The following is a 19,341-nucleotide window of genomic DNA, read 5'->3' as shown; positions in this document are numbered from 1 at the left end:
TGGTAAGCATTTCGTTAGTTTGAATCATTTATAAATTTACATTTATATGGAAACATGTTTAGTCATACATGTATACTATTTACCCATGTATATTCTGTAACAACTATTTCTTTTTTAACTATGTAACTTGATGTATTCTGCTGAGACACTGACAACTCGTTCTGTAAGATCAGAGTGATTTATTAGATGAAAATGTAGTACTTCTAAGTAAAAGGCATACTGAGTGAATAAACGCATTAGAAATTGTGAGAGTTGCGAGAGTCAGACTTCACAAGAATAGTGGCCATATCAAAACCAATGAACAGTGAAGATTAACCTTTGCACAGAGAGGATCAAATAGCACATTAAGTGAAGAACTTCATGTTATCTAAGTAATCCTCTAATACAGAAGTCTTCTGCAACTGAAAACTCAAGAGATGGTTACAGTAACACCTATGCATGATTGAACATCCGTTAAAGTGAAGGAAGGCTTTCCCATTGACTTCAGTAGGAACTGATTCAGACCTTGACTAGTGTACGAAGTTGAACCATGGCTTGCAATTGGAGTGTTTTTTACTGTCCAGGGGAGTTCATAACACAGCTTCAGACAGCAAGCCTTACTCTGACAGCAGACAAATCCCCTGTGCCAGAAAAACTAAGCTAACCAAGGGGTTTCATCCCAGTGCATTAGCCAGTTCTTTAGATTCCTAGGACCAGTCCATAGACATAAAATCTAATCTAATAAGCTTGGCTCAGTATTTCATAGAACTGAGAGCGTGGTAAGGTAGGTAGGTTGTTTGTGGCAGCTAATGTGGGGAGATGTCCCACAGTGCTCTATATTTGCTGAAGCTTTTGGGGCATCAAAAGCTTCATTTTTGTGTATATTGCATTAACAGAGGTCTTACAAGAAGTGACAAAGTTGTGAATACTTGCAATCAGTAAAACATACTTAATGAAACATTCAGCCGTGCTCCAAAGCTGTCAGGTGACCTGGCTGACTGTGAATGTATACTTTCAACTGAAAAAGGACTAGATGGTAACTACAGACTGTTTGAAATACTGCTATCCTCCATCAGAAACAATGTAATATTGCTCAGATGCAGTTTCGGCAAGTTGTTCTTCATCTCACACTGCCCTATTTTTGCTGGTTATGCATCAGCCATTGCTTTCCACTGCTATTGCTCAGATTTCTACCTTTTGCTCTGTATCTTGTGCAAAGCCTTAGGAATCTTAGAACACCCTTGCAGGGAATCAAGTAAAAAGTTCTATGTGGTGCTGGTTATGCTAAGTAAAATATGAAGCTGTTTCCTAGACCTCTGATTTCCTATTCTCTGTTCTCCTTTTAATATGTTTTGTAATTTACTGGGATAATATGCCAAGAAGCTGTCTTAATGGTGTGATGATCTATCCAGCATATTGGTTGGGTTATGTTCTCAACCATCTTCAGTTCACCTGAGGTGAAGATCTTGTGAGACTGCAAAAGCCTTAGATGGGTGAGCAAAGAAATAAGCTTTATACTCTTGGGCCTGTTAATTTGTACATTCAGTTCATCAGTGTGACAAAACTGGAGCTTTATCCCCAGTGGCAACAAAATAGAATATCTAATCAATTGGATTCATGTTATATACTTTTTCCAAGAGGGAAGGGTTTGAGCCTTCAAACCTCATTGGCCAGGACGGTAGTTGAGGTTGTTCCTTAGCTCACAGTTCTGAACTCCCAATACGAAGATGCTAAAATCTTGAGAACCATGAAAAAAAAAGCCATTGCTTCCAATGGAAAAAAGAAAATGTGTTGTTCAGATGTTATTGCTGTATAAGTGTTGTCATGTGTTTTGTTATGCCTCCCAGGTGGTCATATGGATAACAAGATCAGTGGCTTATTCCCATCAGAGTGATGGGAATAGACTTGATTAAAACAGCCAAACAGCAGTATATTAAAAACAGGGGAGTTCTGAAATGACGTTAGTAAAATAGGACTCCCTGAAGCTTACCCCATGGCCATGTGACAAGAGCTGATGTTGGTTTGATACAGTGACCCTGAAAGAAAAGAAAGACTAAAGTATCTCCAAAATTTCGATTTAGTGTACTATCCAATAATCGTTCTGAGGGCAACACATTGTGCAGTGGGAAAACTTCTAAAGGCAGATGCATGGCAATGTGCGTGTGAGATGACCCAGAAAGCACAGGGGGTTGTGGTGATACATCTGTTTGGTTCAGGAGTGTGGTCTGCAAGATGGGCCTGTCCCAGACAAGCGAAGAAACTGCAGGAGGTGGCCTGATCTTTGCTCTGTCACTAGAGCTGTTTCTGTTTTAGCGCTGCTGTTAAACTCACAGCTACTGGAGTAGAGGTGTATTGGATAGTATATTGGACCGAAATTTTGGAGAGACTTTGGTCCCAAGAAAGCGGACAGACGAGGAGGGAACAATTCTGCATTGGCAGGAGTGTATGTTTGGTCAATTCTCACTGCTAATGACTGTGATAAGCATACTGGGCAACTGAGCCTAGCAGTCCCAAATGATCCATGTATTGAGATGGGAGGTCAGGAGATCAAAATCAGAATGGCAGCAAGCAGCAAGTGCCAATTTGCTAGGAGCTTTCATAGTACTGGTGAAAAAATATCCTCAGGACATCACAGCTATCATCTTAACTGTACAGATGTGTAAATTGTCTGTGAAGTCGTGCAACTAGATCAAAATAAGAGCTCAAGAATAGGAACATCTCTGAGATTTAACAGATGGATTAATCAAAAGTTACTTGGGAGGAATGTAGAGCTATCAAAGAAGGACTTTTAAAGGACAGAAGTATAAAAGCTACTCTTTTTCTGTGGATGATCAAACTTGTGAATTTAGGTGTAGTCAATGGAAGCATTTTCTGTTGTTTTACGTAAAATCTTTAATTTGGAAAATAACAGGGAGTCTTGGGAAACTGCTTTGTTTGGGTGTCAGGACATATCTGATGCCATCTATTACCAAAAAAAGAGAAAAATACTTGACAACGTAAGGAGACAAATCTAGCCAAACATTTCAGAATATCCTAGGTAGAAGATTAGGAGGTTCATGAATTAATAAATTTTAACCTCTTGAGCAAATCTCCTGGGAACCATGAGCCCCCGTTCAAGCTCCTGAGTTCTGTTTGATTGTTCTGGTTCTTCTAGAAAGAAAAAAAACAGGATTGAACTAAAGACCCTATTTCTATCTTCAGCTTCTAGACACTGGATACTGTTCTTCCTTGCTCTGCTTTATTGGAAAGCTTCCTGCCACTAGGAATTGCTGTCTGGTGTAGCGTATCCCTACTCAGTCACCATATTTTTAGACTGAGCTTCGTATGCCTCTCATACTTTTTGGAATCCAAATCATTCTTGCAGGTCCTTTCCTAACTCTCCCCAGTATTTCAAACCCTTTTCAAAGTTGGAATACCAGAACTGGATGCAGTAATCCAGAAGTGCCCTTACCATGTAATATATTGAGAAATGTATCACCATTTTCTCCTGCTTAATATTTTCATTTTTATACTTTCAATGCCACATTTTGTTCTTAGCTACAACCACATGCTGAAAGTTTGTGATCAGTTGGACATCTGATTTCTGCAAATTCTGCATGTTTCCAAATACATTCAGTCACCCTCCACTCTCAGTTACAGTTATTGTTCATCATCAGTAGTGTTACCACTTATCTTTGGTAAGGATTCACAACTATATTCATAGTTTTACAACAATCGTTAGTATTTCCTAAACACCAAATTTTAAATCCAAATTTATCATGGAGACCTAGTAATATTAGAGCTGTTCTTGTTAAAAGATTAAAATCAGTTAATGCCAGTGACATTGGCATCAGCAGTGTGGTAGTCAGGAGGAATACGAACTATCTATCTCCTTTTAAATTTGTTGTTTTCTAGGAGGAACTAGTCAAATAATTTCACCAACTCCTATAAAGAAGACTGTAGCTTCTTCAGCCTCCCACTCCATGCCCACAGCAGCTAGTGTCTCTCTTCAGTCCTTCAGGTACCAGCCTACTGTAGACAAGTCAACACAGGCTCTCAAACTGCAGAAACAGCACAAGCAGCAATGATGTGGGTTTTTTTTCTGTCACAGCCCTAGAGAAGTGTAAATTAATCCATGAAACATTTCTGCTTCATCAGCCAGTTCTGGGAGTAGGGGGATCTCATTTAACAACAGTTAAATCCCCAGGTGTTTTCTTTTGCAAGGTATGGTATAAAAGGTCACTGGATGTCCATTAACGTCAGAGGCTGCTCTTGTTCTCAGTGGTAATCCTGAAGTGTGGGCAATGTCAATGAGAACAGAAGTCTGGGGTCCCAGTTCCTGCCCACCATAGACTTACTTTCAATTAGCTTCTTCGTTATCTTTATCTGACAAACAGGGAAGTGTACCTAAGTGCCTTCTAACCGACATCAATGCACATGTACACAGTCTTAGGAGCGTATGTCGTGCTAAGTCATATGAAGCACAATTTGAGGAAAAAAAGAATCACTGAGGCCAACTTCCTCAACCTTTTGGCCAAATGTTGTAGATCTTAATGTCATATGGAAATATTAATAGAGGCACAGGCTAGAAGGATTTGGCCTCTCACTCAACGTGCTCTCCAATGACGTCAACACCTAGTTTGCACTGCTCTAGGTGAGTTTTCCAGAGTCCCTGTAGCTGCAGCGTGCTCCTCCCATCTTTTTGATATGTGGCACCTTTTTGTCATGTGCTGACCCTGCTGGGTGAGTGTGAATCCCCATGTGCTTGGAAGATTGTACTCTAGTACACTTGTAAGGTTCCTGAGTAGGGAAGGTGAATCTAGACTTGGGGCCGGCTGTGGGTCTGCCTTTACTAATGAGTGCAGGCTCTGCTAATTGGACTTTTCTCTTAATAAGTATTTAGTAGAGCCCTGCAGGGCTTGCTTCATTTCTTCCTATTTTTTAGTCACAGGATAATGTATATTTTTGGGAAGATCTTTGTTTTTCCTGCAGGGGAGGCAGAATCCTTCCTGCAGTACTCTATTCTCTTGCAGCCTAAGTGCTGTGGCCTCACCACGAGCAGGGCAGAACTGTCACCGCAGGAACTAGCAAAACAGGAAGGTGGTTTGTGCAGGAGAAAACTATCATCTCATTTGAAAGGTGCCTGATAATTACCCTCAATTATATTTTAACGCTTTTTGCAATGTATCAGATGAATTAGTGCCCTAGTCCAAGTGTCCCTTGAAGGCAGGATTGAAGTCTCCAACTTTTTAATTCATCCAGCATGATCAAGAACATCTTACTTTTGATCAAAGCAGGAGTGACATGACTGCAGATGATCAAAGACCTGAGAATTACAGTAGCGGGCGTGCTAGGAAGCCAAATCTGCCTTTTACTAGTGAACTCAGGAAGCTGCTCAGCTATAAGTGAGATTGTAATGGGAGACGTGAAGGTTAGACAAGAAAGAAGTCTCAGTTAGTCAGAGCTGGAAAATTACAGAGTGAGTAGCATTTCACATCTGGGCATTCAGTACTGAGGGTCATAAAGAAAGAATCCTCTCCCAGCACTTGCAGCTTGTATGAAGTTAAGAGGAGGGATTTGATAATGGAAAAACACCATCGATTAGAAAATTGGAACTGACTTTGATATGTGGCACCTTTTTGTCATGTGCTGACCCTGCTGGGTGAGTATGAATCCCCACGTGCTTGGGAGATTGTACTCTAGTACACTTGTAAGGTTCCTGAGTAAGGAAGCATATGGATGGAGCAGTGGGTTGTATGCGGTGTCCAGTTCTGTTGGAAAATACAGTTTCCCTATGTGTAAATGCATACTATGTCCTGATTCAATTGCAGTTGTGTTCCCTCTTGTAAAGAATCATGAATTTCTGTTTTGATATGTTTTCCTGTAAACTTGTGGTCTTTGAGGGATAAAAGTTTCAGCAGGGGAAGGGAAGATTTCAGCAGGGGGAGGGGAAGGCAAGACCAGGACAGGAAATTCTGGGGCTACTATGTCAACTGTTTGCATTATGGATATAAAATGTGACTGTCATTCTTGTAAAGCTGAAATGCAGACCTTTTCCATAGCAAAAGGAGTAGCATACTCAGAAATGTCAGTTGTCACTAATCAATAGCATAAATCAAAATAAACTGCACTATGCCCTTACTTCCTAGCTGAGTATCAAACAGACTGAGGAAGACTATGGGGAGGACAGTTTCCATTTGTGCTAGTTAGGCTTTCTGACAGGCTAATGTATCTTCATTCACTGGGAACTGCATGGTTTAGAGTGGGAGTTAACAGGCAGAACCAGCACTCAAAACCCAGGGAGTGGGTGAGACTGAGAGCTTCTGGGAGAGCGTGGTGGGCCTTGCTGAGTGGAGGAGCTTGATTTAAAGGACATCTGCAGTGCTTGAGGGAGGCCCATATTCCTTGCGTCAGAGCCTCGTGCTGTGTGAAACCTGCATCCTGGAAAAATACAATGTGAAGCATTCTGAGGAAGAGGTCAGCCAAGTGCTCCAGGGAGCTGCCTCTGCTAATCCACTTCAGTATCTGAAGCACGGGGAAAATGTGAAAGCAAATAAATAGTAGGAATACTTGAGGGAGAAGGAAGGGAAAAACAGATTTTTTTCTATCTATTGATTAGATGCTGTCTCATGGATTAATGCTATTGCCATGTCATTAACACTTGCAACCTAAGCGCTGCACCATCAGTAGCATTAGTGCTAAGGCGGCATAGCGTCAGTCTGGATCCTTCAGACCTGGTTCAGGGCTTGTGAATGACAGTCCAGATGATGGTGATTCAGTGGCTCAGGATGAGTTAGCTTCAGTCGAGTTCACCTTGCGGCAAGTAGCAGCTTCTCCTTACTCATTGCAGAGAAAATGACCGTATGAACATGGAGACCAAGTAGAGCTCCCACCGTGGAGAGTCCCCTGGAGTCAGGCAGCGACTGTGCGGCCAGTGTCCCCTCTGTCTAAGGAGGTGTGTGGGTTTCCCATCAGGAGGGTGTCATCTGGGTTTGTTTTGTGGTTCTCCCTTTGTACTTCCACAAGGAGCCAAATCGTGAACTCAGCTCTCCCAGTGAGTCTGCTGGAAATGCTGGAGCTATTTAGGAGATGAGGTACTTGTGAGAGTTAATGACTTGCAGGACAGTGCTTTTCTAAACTGTAGGCTAATGGAATAACTCTGTTTCAAAAGCAGTCCTCCTTCTTACCCTTCTGCCTCTCCGGGAGCACATTCTTTTTCTTCTCTATTTTTGGTTTGTGGATTGGGTAAATAGGCAATGATCAAAGGGAACTTTGGGACTCAGGAAACTTCGTAGGTGTTTCATAAAATGACATCTTTGTCTCCAGTGCCACTGACTGAGGCCAGCTTTGCCCTGCTACAGCATTCCTGCATGATAACATGTGCAGCTTGACATCTGAGCTGCAGTTCTCTAACTTAGCAGCAGACCCAGAGGTCCACAGGAAAGATAAAAATAAAGATTAATCTAGATTTTTCATTCTTATCTGCTCCGAGGGACGTATAGGGTACTGAAATACAGTGTTACGTGGAAGGCTAGGATGAAGCTAGTTTACCATTGCTGTCCACCTTTAGCCCCAGGAGGTAGGAGTGGTGTGTAACCTGCTGAGTGTTGCACAGGGATGTATTCCTGCCTCTAATCATTGTGTAGAACATGCACATTCAGACTCTCAGGCTTGTCTCACTCAAAGCAACCGAGGTAAAGAATGGATACCACAAAACAGAGTAAGAAAAATGAGTATTGTGGGAGGAGAAGAAAGCGTACAGGCTACAGACAAACTCTTATGGACATGGCTGCTGCTACCCCTTTAGTGACTACTTTATCGAGACTAGCAGTATTCCGGAATGGATCAAAGTTTGAATCCCTCCAAATTTTGTTATTGACTATAAACATGAGCTGCTAAGGAAAATAACAATGTTTGCCTAATTAAGGATTATATATTGGGAACTGAGCAGAAATCGAGGTCAAACATGTTTTAAAATGTTATTTTAAAATAATATGACATCAAAATATTAAATTTCCAATGAGATGGTTTAAATAGAACCAAAATGAGAACCTTGTATTTTCCCTTTTAACTGAAAATTCAAAAGATAGTTTGTCGATAGAGGATCATGAATTCTGATATTTTAAAGGATCAGTTAAGATAACTTCGTCTAGCCTCTGTCATGATACCCCTTCCCCCAGGTCCTCACCGTGTGTTTCTTCATTAGGCCCATAACTGCTGTGTGGTTATGCAGTTCTTAGGAACTGGGTTTGAATCAGACTTATGATAGTGAATGCTGAAGCTGTTACAGAGCTTAATTTAAACCCTTAATCCTCTTCGTCATTTAAGTATAGTCTCGTTGAATTCACTGGACAGCCTGGGCTTCCTTTGGTCCATAGCAATGAATTGTTACAGTTGTGTTTTATACCCCAGTCTGATGGCTAAGGTGGAGCGGTTTAACTGGAAAAGTAAACATATATGTCTATTTTAATTAAGAGTTGCATTGTCATTTGCGATATGCATGAGCTTTCAAATCCTTTCTTTCTCAAAACCATCTCAAATTTTTAACAAGGAAACTCCTGTTCCCTTTCCCCTCAAAATGTACCTGGAAAGTAAAGCCCTGAGAAAAGTCAATTGCATAGAGCTACACAACAGGCTTCACAGACAAGAAGCAACCTCCAGCTTTTTGCTTTTATCCTAAGAACAAAATTTAAGGGAATTTTTATTAAACTCTCAGCATACACTGAGACACCCAGAGGGTGGGAACAGTGTTCCTTAAACGATCAGTGCTTTCCCCTGCTTTCAGTGGCAGCTGCTGTGTGCTGACTGCAGGGAAACGTAGCTAGTCCTTGTTGGTGCCTACAAGGGAGAAGAACTCTTCTGAAAGCGTAGCCACTTACAGCCTTAAAGAAATGGGAATTCAGTTAGATGCTTTCTAATAACCTGGCCATTTAGTTTAAATTAGCAAAATGGAAACTGCTGAGCGCTCTCTCTTGAACATCTTACAATTAGTGTTTGAATTTCTAGATGCGTGGACAAACTGGACATGAGTGGTTGTTCTGTCATCGACAACGATGTCCACGCTTTCCTGTGAAATAATAACCGGCCTTTGGGTCAGATAGTGTAGTCTTAAGTTAGGCAGGGATCACAGATGACAACTTTAAGCACTTTCCCTTGATGCATAAGATCTGTTTTCAAGTCTAGGGCTTATTTATAACCTTTGCCCTTATTCTCCTTCAGGTACTTTGAGTTTTATGAAGGCCCTTTGGAATACAACTCCACAAAATGCCTCGAATTACGGCAGGATATCATTGCAGTGAAGGTTTTGTCTATGTAAGTATGAATGAATGTTTGCCACCTTTCAGGTAGGATGAAAAGGGTCACTTATAAGGTTGTCAGAGATGCAAGGCTCAAGAGATCACATGAACAGGGATCTCATCAAGGATTTCTGAGGTTCTGTTATCTGTGAAAATAGTGACATTTCAGTGTGATCTGTTGTCCACTGGAAATAATTGGAGGCTTTTCACACACATTGAGGAATTCCTGTCAAGCCCACTATGAGTAGCTGGAATTAAATACCACAATTGTAATATTGTTTGTAATATTCTATTCTAGGATCTCTACTGAGGGTAGTTCAAAGGTAAGAACTGCCGGACTGGCTATGAGTAGATGCCCATCTAGCCTAATACCTTGTCTTTGACAGTGGCCAATAGTGAAGGCTAAGAAATGCAGCAGAATGAGGTTGAATCCTTATAACAAATACTGGTATGGGGACTCTCTGAGCCGTAGGTGGTGTTTAGACCACTGTAATCAGAGTCAAGAATGAATCTCTTCTCTGTTAATTTGTTTAGATCTTTTCTGAGCCCGTTTATACTTTTGACGTCCACAATTTCCTGTGGCAATGAGTTGCACAAGTTAACAACACATCTAGTGAAAAAGTAAGAAACTGTGATTCTGACAAATAGTACAATATCTTTATTTTGTCTTCTGTGGTCCTATATGTACATCAGGAAGCAAATGTGTTGCCTGAGACATAGCCATAAAACCGTAAAGATGGAATGAGGCAAAAAAAAAGGTTGCCCATGGAGTTCAGGCACTGCAGGGTTTAGACAGAGCAAAGCAGGATATTTTCATGTTATCCTTTTGCATTTTCAGTACTGAATTTAGGTGCTTAGAGTATGCCTAATCCCTTACTATGTCTAAAACCAGTGGCTTTCATATTTAATAATCTTACCTACAATCCACAAGGCTTACTAATGCCTGTGAAATGCATTCAGTACCTCAGCTGAGAGGTACTATACAAGTGCGTATTGTTAATGAAAGGAGCAGTCAAGGCCACAGCAAATACAATTTGTCGCTCCAGGTCTGCATGAATTTTGAGCATGTCTCCCTCTCTGACTGTGCACAGAAAAATGTAGGTTATGTCCTTGTCTTCTGTTGTTGGTACTGGATGAAGGATACACAAGTAACAACTTTGCACTGCTTGCTGACTTTCCTTGCTTAAAAATAAGTAGAAGGGGTGAGAATTTGACACTTCTGCCAATGTTCTGCTGAAGATAGTGAGTTTTGTATTGCATTTCTGCATACTTATCAGATGGTACAGAAGATTATTCGTCTCTCTCCATCTTATCCAATGGCACATAGATGTTAGTGGACTCCCACTCAATTGGATAGAGTCAGCCTGACTTGTGCGGCTGATACCATTTGACAATGAGCTCTTTTTTGCTATGCTGGATTCTTCTAATGTGCTCGCAAAATATCTACATTTCCTGTCAGCCCTTACGGTAATGGAAGATTTCTAAGATAACATGCTCTCGTGGGCCACAGGAAGTACAATATGACCTAATTGCTTCCTGTGACTTCCACAGCCTGGGAAATCTTAAAATTGATTCACTTTAAATATGTAATTCTCTTTAAAATCTTTGCTTTATTCAGACATTCAGAGCCCTCACACCTGAAAAGAATACATTAAGATCTATCAGTCTTGAAGAAATCTGAGATTTCAAAATATCCCAGCCAGGATATGGCATTGCTTTGTAGCTATAGATGTTTGCAAGACCTCAGTTATTTCTGTTGTCCAAATATGGAAGAGTATGTATAAACTCTAAAGTAGAAGCAGTTTCTTGAGCTTTCTCCACTGCTGCCTTTTCCTTTGTCCAGGAGATTAAGACACTGTCTTTTACTTGCTAAATCTGCAGACGTATTTTTCTGGGACATAGTTCCATGAGATAACTAATTAGTAAAGAAATCTGCGTTGCCTTAATTACATTTTCTGCAAGTTCCTGCACTTGAAGCTTCTCCCCAGTCCCTCACCCAGAAATGAAGCCTGCAATCGCCAGTAATGTTAAGCCCATGGCTTACAATGCACTTTCATAAACTGAGCATACGTCTTTGACTGCAGCACATGAGAAAAGATTGTGAGGAAGAAAGTGAAACAGAGAAAGTAATGTAATTGATTGTTGTAATTGATGATACCACAAAAAATATGTCACCCTGTGTCAGTCTAGAGGAAGCAGGTGTGCCACTATTTGATCTATCTAAAAGTATATTTATTGAACAGAGGAGGAGTAACAAATCCTTATATAAAGAGCTTTCCATGTCCTCTTACCCTCACAAATGCCTGTCACTACCTGTGGTATCTCAGGTTGTAAAATGCATTTACCAACAGCTTGTTTTGTACGATCTCATGGATTAACATACCCCCATCAAAATATGAGGAAAGCCTCCCATAACAGTAGCTGGCAAACCCCCTAAAGCATCTTCTCTGTCAGTACCTCCTCTGTTGGGTCATCCTGCTAAGTGCAACTTTTCCTCCCAAAGCCGCAGCAGGCGCCAAACTCATTAGCTTCCCTGCAGGCTTCTGGCAAAATGTGGTGGGGTGGATGCTTCTTGCTCAGTATGTCATCTTTTCTCCTGAAAAAACAGAGTATGTCTATCAAGGAAGAGAAAACAGCTCCAAACAGCTGAAGAACTCCATCAGTACCTGTGTATACTTGGCTCGGAGTTGCTGTCTCTGAGGAGAAGAAGAAATATGAATGATATTGTTTGCACTGGGTGGACTGACTGGTTTCCCCCATGCACGTTCTCCTCGCTGCAGCTGGTGAAGGAGTTGAATGCCTTGTAATAAAGTAAATTTTGATTTTCTTTCTTTTTATCTTTTAGGGTTAAACAAACTGAATTGTTTGACAGGTGGAAGAGCCTACAGATGTGCAAATGGGAGATGAATGTCACAGAAGCTAACTTATTCAAGTAAGAATGGTCCACATTAATGAAACTGAGTAAGAATTACTTTGAAATGAATAAATATCAACTTTTCTTACTTTCAAAAAGTCAACAGCAAGGGTGAAAGAGAATTTCTGGAGCATGGGGGACAGTCGTCCCAGCAGAGGCAAAGAATTTGGAATGGGAAAGGCTTTTCTGGGTAAGATTCATGCAGAAGTGAGCCTGAAGCCAAGAGTTAATGTTTACACCTCCTACATTAACTGCAGGCCTATCTCTGGTGGTGTAAAATGGTAGTATCATTGGTGACACTGAAAATTTGCCCCACAAAAACCTTAAACTGGGTTTTTTTCTGTACTATATAGGTTTCTGTAGTGTATAGTGTACACTTGTTTTTCAGTTCCTCCTTTTTTTAATAGCTTCTCAGCGATTACTCCCTGACTAACTTCAGATACTTCTTCTAGTCTTCAGACACCTCTGCAGTTTGTTTCTGTAATACTTTATCTTCCCTCATATGACCTCCTCTTTGCAGAAGGTCTTCAATGGTCATTTCAAGATACAGTGTGTACAATTAGTCTTGTGAGGCAATAGTAGAATTAAGCCAAAACAATATCTGAACGTTGTATATTTGTATATTCAAGAGCCTTATTTGAGTAGGTACAGTGAAAACAGATTATTCCAGAGTAAGTGGAATATAGACTGGCGAGTCTGTAAGTCAGTGGGATGATTCACTGCTGTTTAGAATAAGGCCCTACAGCTTTCTCTCTGTTCTCTTGCATAATTCCAGGAACTAGATATCTAGATATCTAGATAACTAGATAGAGTTAATGAGAGAATGTGAGAATGGATTTGCTGATTTAGCATCTTTAAAAATAACTGTTAGTCCCAGGTGGAAGTCTCATACCAAGTTTTCCAGCATGAACGCCACACATGGGGTTTTTTTGGTATATTTTTTCACAGAATCACAGAAAGGTTGAGGTTGGAAGGAACCTCTGGAAATCATCTAGTCCAACCCCCCTGCTCAAGCAGGGTCACCTAGAGCATATTTCCCAGGATCGCATCCAGATGGGATGAATATCTCCAGGGAAGGAGATTCCCCTACCTCTCTGGGCAACCCATGCCAGTGCTCAGTCACCCTCACAGGAAAAAAGTTTTTCCTCATGTTCAGACGGAACTTCCTGTGTTTCAGTTTGTGCCCGTTGCCTCTTGTCCTGTTGCTGGGCACCACAGAGAAGAGTCTGGCCCATCCTCTTGACACCCTCCCTTCAGATACTTGGACACATTCATCAGATCCCCCCTGAGCCTTCTCTTCTCCAGGCTAAACAGGCCCAGCTCTCTCAGCCTTTCTTCATATGTTCCAATCCCTTCATCATCTTTGTAGCCCTTCACTGGGCTCACTTCAGGAGCTCCTTGTCTCTTTGTACTGGAGAGCCCAGAACTGGACACAGGACTCCAGGTGAGGCCTCCCCAGGGCTGAGGAGAGGGGCAGGATTACCTCCCTCGACCTGCTGGCAACACTCTGCCTAATGCAGCCCAGGATACCGTTGGCCTTCTTGGCCACAAGGGTACGTTGCTGGTTCATGGTCAACTTGTCCACCAGGACTCCCAGGTCTTTCTCTACAGATCTGCTCTCCAGCAGGTCAGGTCACAGCTTGTCCTGGTGCATGGGGTTCTTCCTGCCTAGGTGCAGGACCCTGCACTTGCCTTTGTTGAACTTCATGAGGTTCCTCTCTGCCCAGCTCTCCAGCCTGTCCAGGTCCCTCTGAACGGCAGCACAGTCTTCTGGGGTGTCAGCCTTTCCCCCCAGTTTAGTATCATCAGCAAACTTGCTGAGGGTGCACTCTGTCCCTTCCTCCAGGTCATTGATGAATATATTGAACAAGACTGGACCCAGGACTGACCCCTGGGGGGCACCGCTAGCTACAGGCCTCCAACTAGACTCTGCGCCACTGACCACAACCCTCTGAGCTCTGCCATTCAGCCAGCTCTCAATTCACCTCACCATCCACTCATCCAGCCCACACTTCCTGAGCTTGCTTATGAGGCTGCTATGGGAGACAGTGTCCAAAGCCTTGCTGAAGTCCAGGTAGACAACATCCACTGCTCTGCCCTCATCTACCCAGCCAGTTGTCCCATCATAGAAGGCTATCAAGTTGGTTAAGCATGATTTCCCTTTGGTGAATCCATGCTGACTACTCCTGATCACCTTTTTCCTGGAAAATATTTGACAGGCAACTATCAGTCCATTTTGCAAGATGAGCTTTCAGGATTAGAGCTATCATGGCGCAAGGCTTAAAGACTGGTTGGAGTGAGAGGACTGGGTCTTAATGACTGTGTCCAGAGTGCAAGGAGCACGCTGAAGTATGCAGCTCAGCCTGGAGGGGGAGTGATAAGAAATGATTATCTAAGACCACCTGGAGGACTATCACTCTCTCTTAGGTCACCAGCACTGACCACCAACACCAGCACTTTAAGCAAAGCACCCCCTTCCATCCTACTCAGAGCACTGAGAGAGAGAAGAGATGAAATAATCTTGTCACTGGCTATACCAGCCTGGTTGATCTATCACTGCCTAAGAAACTCCCACCAGCATCTAGATGTATCCAAACCTTCATTAGCTGATTCTATGAAGAATAGTCATGTGAATCAAGAAAGCAAGGACATTCAGAGTCTGTTTCATTTTTGTCTTTAGGGACAGCAACATCAGTGTGTGAACTTGTGGAGAATCTGCAGTCCCTTAAAAGCAGACAGAAGTCTCCAAGTTTGGAATTAGACTAGTAGGTGCCGCAAAGTTAAAAGGAAGTGGTATAACAGCGCTGAGCTGTGTGCTTTTGGACTGTGCCAGCTCTGGGCCTCACGTAAGATGCAAGGAAGCCAGGAAAGTTAAAAGGCAGCTACATAAGCAGCAGGGAGGGATGAAGCAGGAAAAACACGCTAACTCTTGTAACTTTAGAGAAAGGAGAACAATTTCCTGAACAATCTTCCTCCATGAGAGATCAGACATTCACCTTAAGGAATGTGCCTGTGGAAAATTAGTTGGATGTTAGATTAAAGAACAGCACCTCTTGCAATACCTTAATGCAGAACTAACGAAGAAGAGTTTTTTCAAATCTCAGACAGACTTCACAGTGCAATTCCATTACTTGCTCTTAGTTATTTAATGATTTAGTTATTTGAAATTATTCATCAGTTCATTCAATATCTATTGCTGCCTTGATCTGATCATCATATTGCGTCATTTTCCATGAGTCAAGTATATAATAGTAGTTGGACATCACTGAAATGTTTATATAATTCTGTATTTCCTTTGTGATGCTTGTAATAAAATACATAAAAAGCACTGATTTATTTTTCCAACTCATAACAAGGCCACATACTCTAGAGGCAAAGTATTTAATGTAGGGTATTTGAGAGCCATTTGGCTTTGTCTTCAGGTTCATGCTGCAACATGTATTTTTCATTAAAGGTATAAGATGTATTGGCTGAGAAACAAACTGGCAATGGAGTAAGAGTGGGATTAAGTCAGGGCTTTTGGTTCCAGCAGTAAAAGTAGAAAGGCATTCAGGGAAAGATGGGAGCTAAGGAATGGACCCCTAATTGGCAAGCTGCTCTTCCTATTTAGGTTTCATATGAAACTTGTGGTAAAGGGATCAGAGCTGAATGGGTTTTCTCTCATCCTGTTAATCCCATTTTTGAGATTTCAAAACTCTTTGTGTTTCCATTGAAATACCTGCCATTTTATTCTAGTGAGAACGAAAATTTGGGCTATTTGTCTGAGATTTTGGAGTGTAGCTCTGACCAATCTCCCTGACACCTGTCTGTCTGGGCCATATCATCCCCCTTATGGGGATATGCAAGCTCAAGGACAAAACCAAGGCCTTTAGAAGTCTTTTGCAATCAAGGTGTGCCATGCTCCACGTAGACTGGTAGGTGGGTAGTATCTTTAGGTATTGCTGTGTTTAAGTCCCTGCCCTAACAGGCTTCCAGATCCCCACAGGTTTCCTGCCCAGTGCCTGGTGAATGATTTATAAAAGTGCAAGACCTCTAAAGCAGAGAGAGCCCAATTCATTAGGATGGTTTCCCCAGGGTATGGAAGAAGCTCAGCTTTGTGGGCTGGAGCAGAGCAGGGTTTGCACATGCATTTCCTGCAGCCGAGAGCAGTGCCAGTTAAAGAGGTCTCGTCTCTTCTGGTTCATCACCATTTTACCTCTTGCACAATTAAAAAGAAGTTTTGACAGAAAATGCCTTGCCAGCTGCAGTTCAGAGGTGTTTTCAATACTGATTGCAACTCCTAAAGCATGTTATCAGCTCCTTTTAGTCATCTCTTTTTTGTTTTACAGGTCTACTTTGTCAAGGTGTTGCAATGCCCCCGCCTTTCTGTTCACCACCCAGAAAAATACTCCCTTGGGGACTAAACTGAAGTATGAAGTGGATACGAGTGGAATCTTCCATATCAACCAGGAAATCTTCAAAATGTTTCCAAAGGTGCTTCATGCCTGTATCTATTTGCAGAATCACCTTCACTCTACTTGCTGCATTAGATAAAAGTCCTGTAGGCAAGCACTTAGCAGTTCACTGTTTGACATTCCTGCAAGCATCACTGCTTATACTGTGAATATGTTTATTTTCCATATGATATTCCAATGATTATCCTACTTTCTAGCGATCATCTGCTCCAGTATGCATTTCTCTGAAGAATATTATTGACCAAACAACAAAGTGGCGATTGAAATAACTTAAGAAATATGAATAAAAAAGGCACTTACTCACCAGAAGTTGTTAAGGTCTCATCTAGATACGTTAAGTTCAACATTTTGGGTAGGCCTGTCTTTTTGTGGCATGACCATTTTATAATTCACATTCACGATGACTGACTATTTTTATCCTTATTTCTGTTTGCAGCTTCTCTGTGAACAGGCTGTGGAAATCTTAAATATATTCATCATAAAGGTTATTCCAAAGATTTTCAGCAAATAATCCTTGACCTGATGGCTGTTCAAAGTGTAAATGCTTCAAGCAGTGAGCAATTCCCATTACACAATGTGATTTATGTGCAGAAATGGGCTTTTATGACTACTGATTTATCGTGAGGCGCACCTCATGAATTTAAAATGGCGTAGTCCATAGTCCAGGAGAGTCCTCAAAAACCTTACCTAATTGCGCAGGTGCATGACAGACTAAGGGTGCCTATGCTTTTGCTGGGAGCATCCCATAAGTGCTGTTGTAGTTATGCAGATATGCCTTGAGGATACTTTGCAGCATCTATCCCATGCCTAAGTGCCTTTAGGATTCATTGGGCAGCAGTTATGTGGCCAAAGCCACCCTCTGCCTAGCTGGAGCCAGACTGCTGCACAGCAGGTGTTGGAGACACAGGGCCGAAAGAGAGTGAGCAAGACTGTAACGGCAAGAGCCCTGTGATTAGTGTGGGGGACCTGGTTTCTGATCCCCCTGTCAGGAGTGCCTAGGCATTTTGTACTAAGGAACCCCTTGATAAAGCACAGATGGGTTTATAATGCCTTTCTGTCAGAGAGCTATTGCTTTTCTCAAATAGGTGTAATTGCATGTCCTCTTGCCTAGTGTCTAACGAATGCTGTGAAAGGATTCTGGGAAGAATCACCCAGAAATGTCATGCCACAATTGCATCTCCCTGTAGTTTGCGGTATAAAATTATTGATAAAATATGTATGTACCAAAAGGAGTGCTCTCGTGCTTATATAAGCACTTCTTTACATATTCATAAGGTGTAGCTCGACTCAGTTTTGCATCATAACCCTCTCACTCTAACGGCCCAGTTCTGTTCTCAGTTTTGCGATTATAGCTCTGTCTGGCTTTATCAGCAGCTGCACGCGTGTGTTTGAAGACAAAATTTTGCCCCACAGATTACAGAAGGATTCGTCCTCTCTAAGCCTGCAGAGGTACCTGACCAAAGGTGCTAGGTGCTGCTGGTAGTACAAGTGCTAATTAAAAATCACTAATGCTGTTAGCACAGTTGGTGAGGCATGGGTAGCAAGCACTAGAATTTGAGCTAGGTTCTGATAAATACCTGTAATATTCTGTCTGATTTAGAGAGACCTCTTGGGCTTTACAAGCTGCTCAGGGACTGTGTACAGACTTCTCAAAAGCAGGACGTCAGCCTGAGGAGTGAACAGCTTGCAGGCAACTCAGAAGGCTACACCTGGGCTACACTAATTTTATGGTTTATGCCCCTATATGGAAATCAGAAGGGAAAGCAAGTCTCTAAAATTGCTTCTTCTATTATGAAGCGTGGACAAAAAAAGGTCATTGTTTTTTTCCCTCTGAATTAGTTGGCTATAGCATCTCTAATTGCAAAGAAAATAATCCCATCAGTTCATGTGTACCATGAGAGTACTGCATGCCAGAACCAGTGACAGCTTCCTTTGATTACTGCATCCACAGGCTTTTTATCCAAGGTACAGCTGCACCAAAAAATAAAAAAAGGGGGAAGACTTGTTGCCTCTCTGTTTCAAGACCTGACTGTTTCCTTGCTGTTATGTTGCAGGATATGCCATACCACCGCTCCCAGTTTAAGAAATGTGCGGTGGTTGGGAACGGAGGAATTTTGAAGAACAGCAGATGTGGCCGGGAGATTGACAGTGCAGACTTCGTGTTTCGGTAATCACCACAAATAAAGGATTGTAAAGCTATTCTCTCTCGCACTGAAACATGGGATTTGCCGAACTGGCCAAATCGATAGTCTGCTTCTTGCGCAAAATGAAATGTTTTGAAAAAACACCCCATTGTATGATAGGTATTTAAAAATGATGCTTTGGGGGCGTATTTGTCCCTAACTCCACTTGATTAATCATTGAGTTATGGCCCAAAGTTTAATGCTCTTATTCAGCCTGCACTGTTATTCAGGTTGTGGGTTTATCATTCTGTGGACATTAGCCCAGGAGCAGTGCCATGTGAACATGGCTATATTTTCCCAGGGCATTTTTCTCCTCTTTTGTGTGGCACACAACTTGGCCAGACCTTAAAAACTCCTTTCGGGCACAACACATGTGCCTTGGACCTGTGTTTCTGAAGTGGTGCTGTCACTGTGGTTGCATAGCACAAGTCCCAGATTATTTATTAAATCAGGCTCAGCGCTGTCCCTTTCTGTATCTGGCAGCATAAGCCCAGACTCAGGAGGACAGTAGCTCCTCGGACTGAGAAAAAACTGGA

The 19,341-nt window shown here is 42.0% G+C and overlaps 1 protein-coding gene across 2 annotated transcripts in view; it reads left to right on the top strand.

Moving 5' to 3' along the window:
• Positions 1 to 19,341, top strand: part of ST8SIA5 (ST8 alpha-N-acetyl-neuraminide alpha-2,8-sialyltransferase 5) — a 72,959-nt gene that overhangs the window by 42,686 nt on the left and 10,932 nt on the right. For both annotated transcript variants that reach the window (XM_068928087.1, XM_068928086.1), the window contains 4 exons: positions 9,178 to 9,270; positions 12,100 to 12,186; positions 16,497 to 16,641; positions 18,677 to 18,789. In XM_068928087.1, the coding sequence (XP_068784188.1) occupies positions 9,178 to 9,270; positions 12,100 to 12,186; positions 16,497 to 16,641; positions 18,677 to 18,789 (438 nt within the window). The remainder of the gene's footprint in view (positions 1 to 9,177; positions 9,271 to 12,099; positions 12,187 to 16,496; positions 16,642 to 18,676; positions 18,790 to 19,341) is intronic.

Source organism: Struthio camelus, chromosome Z, assembly GCF_040807025.1.
Source record: "Struthio camelus isolate bStrCam1 chromosome Z, bStrCam1.hap1, whole genome shotgun sequence".
NCBI classification, from domain to species: domain Eukaryota; kingdom Metazoa; phylum Chordata; class Aves; order Struthioniformes; family Struthionidae; genus Struthio; species Struthio camelus.
This window is presented reverse-complemented; position numbering and strand designations above follow the sequence as displayed.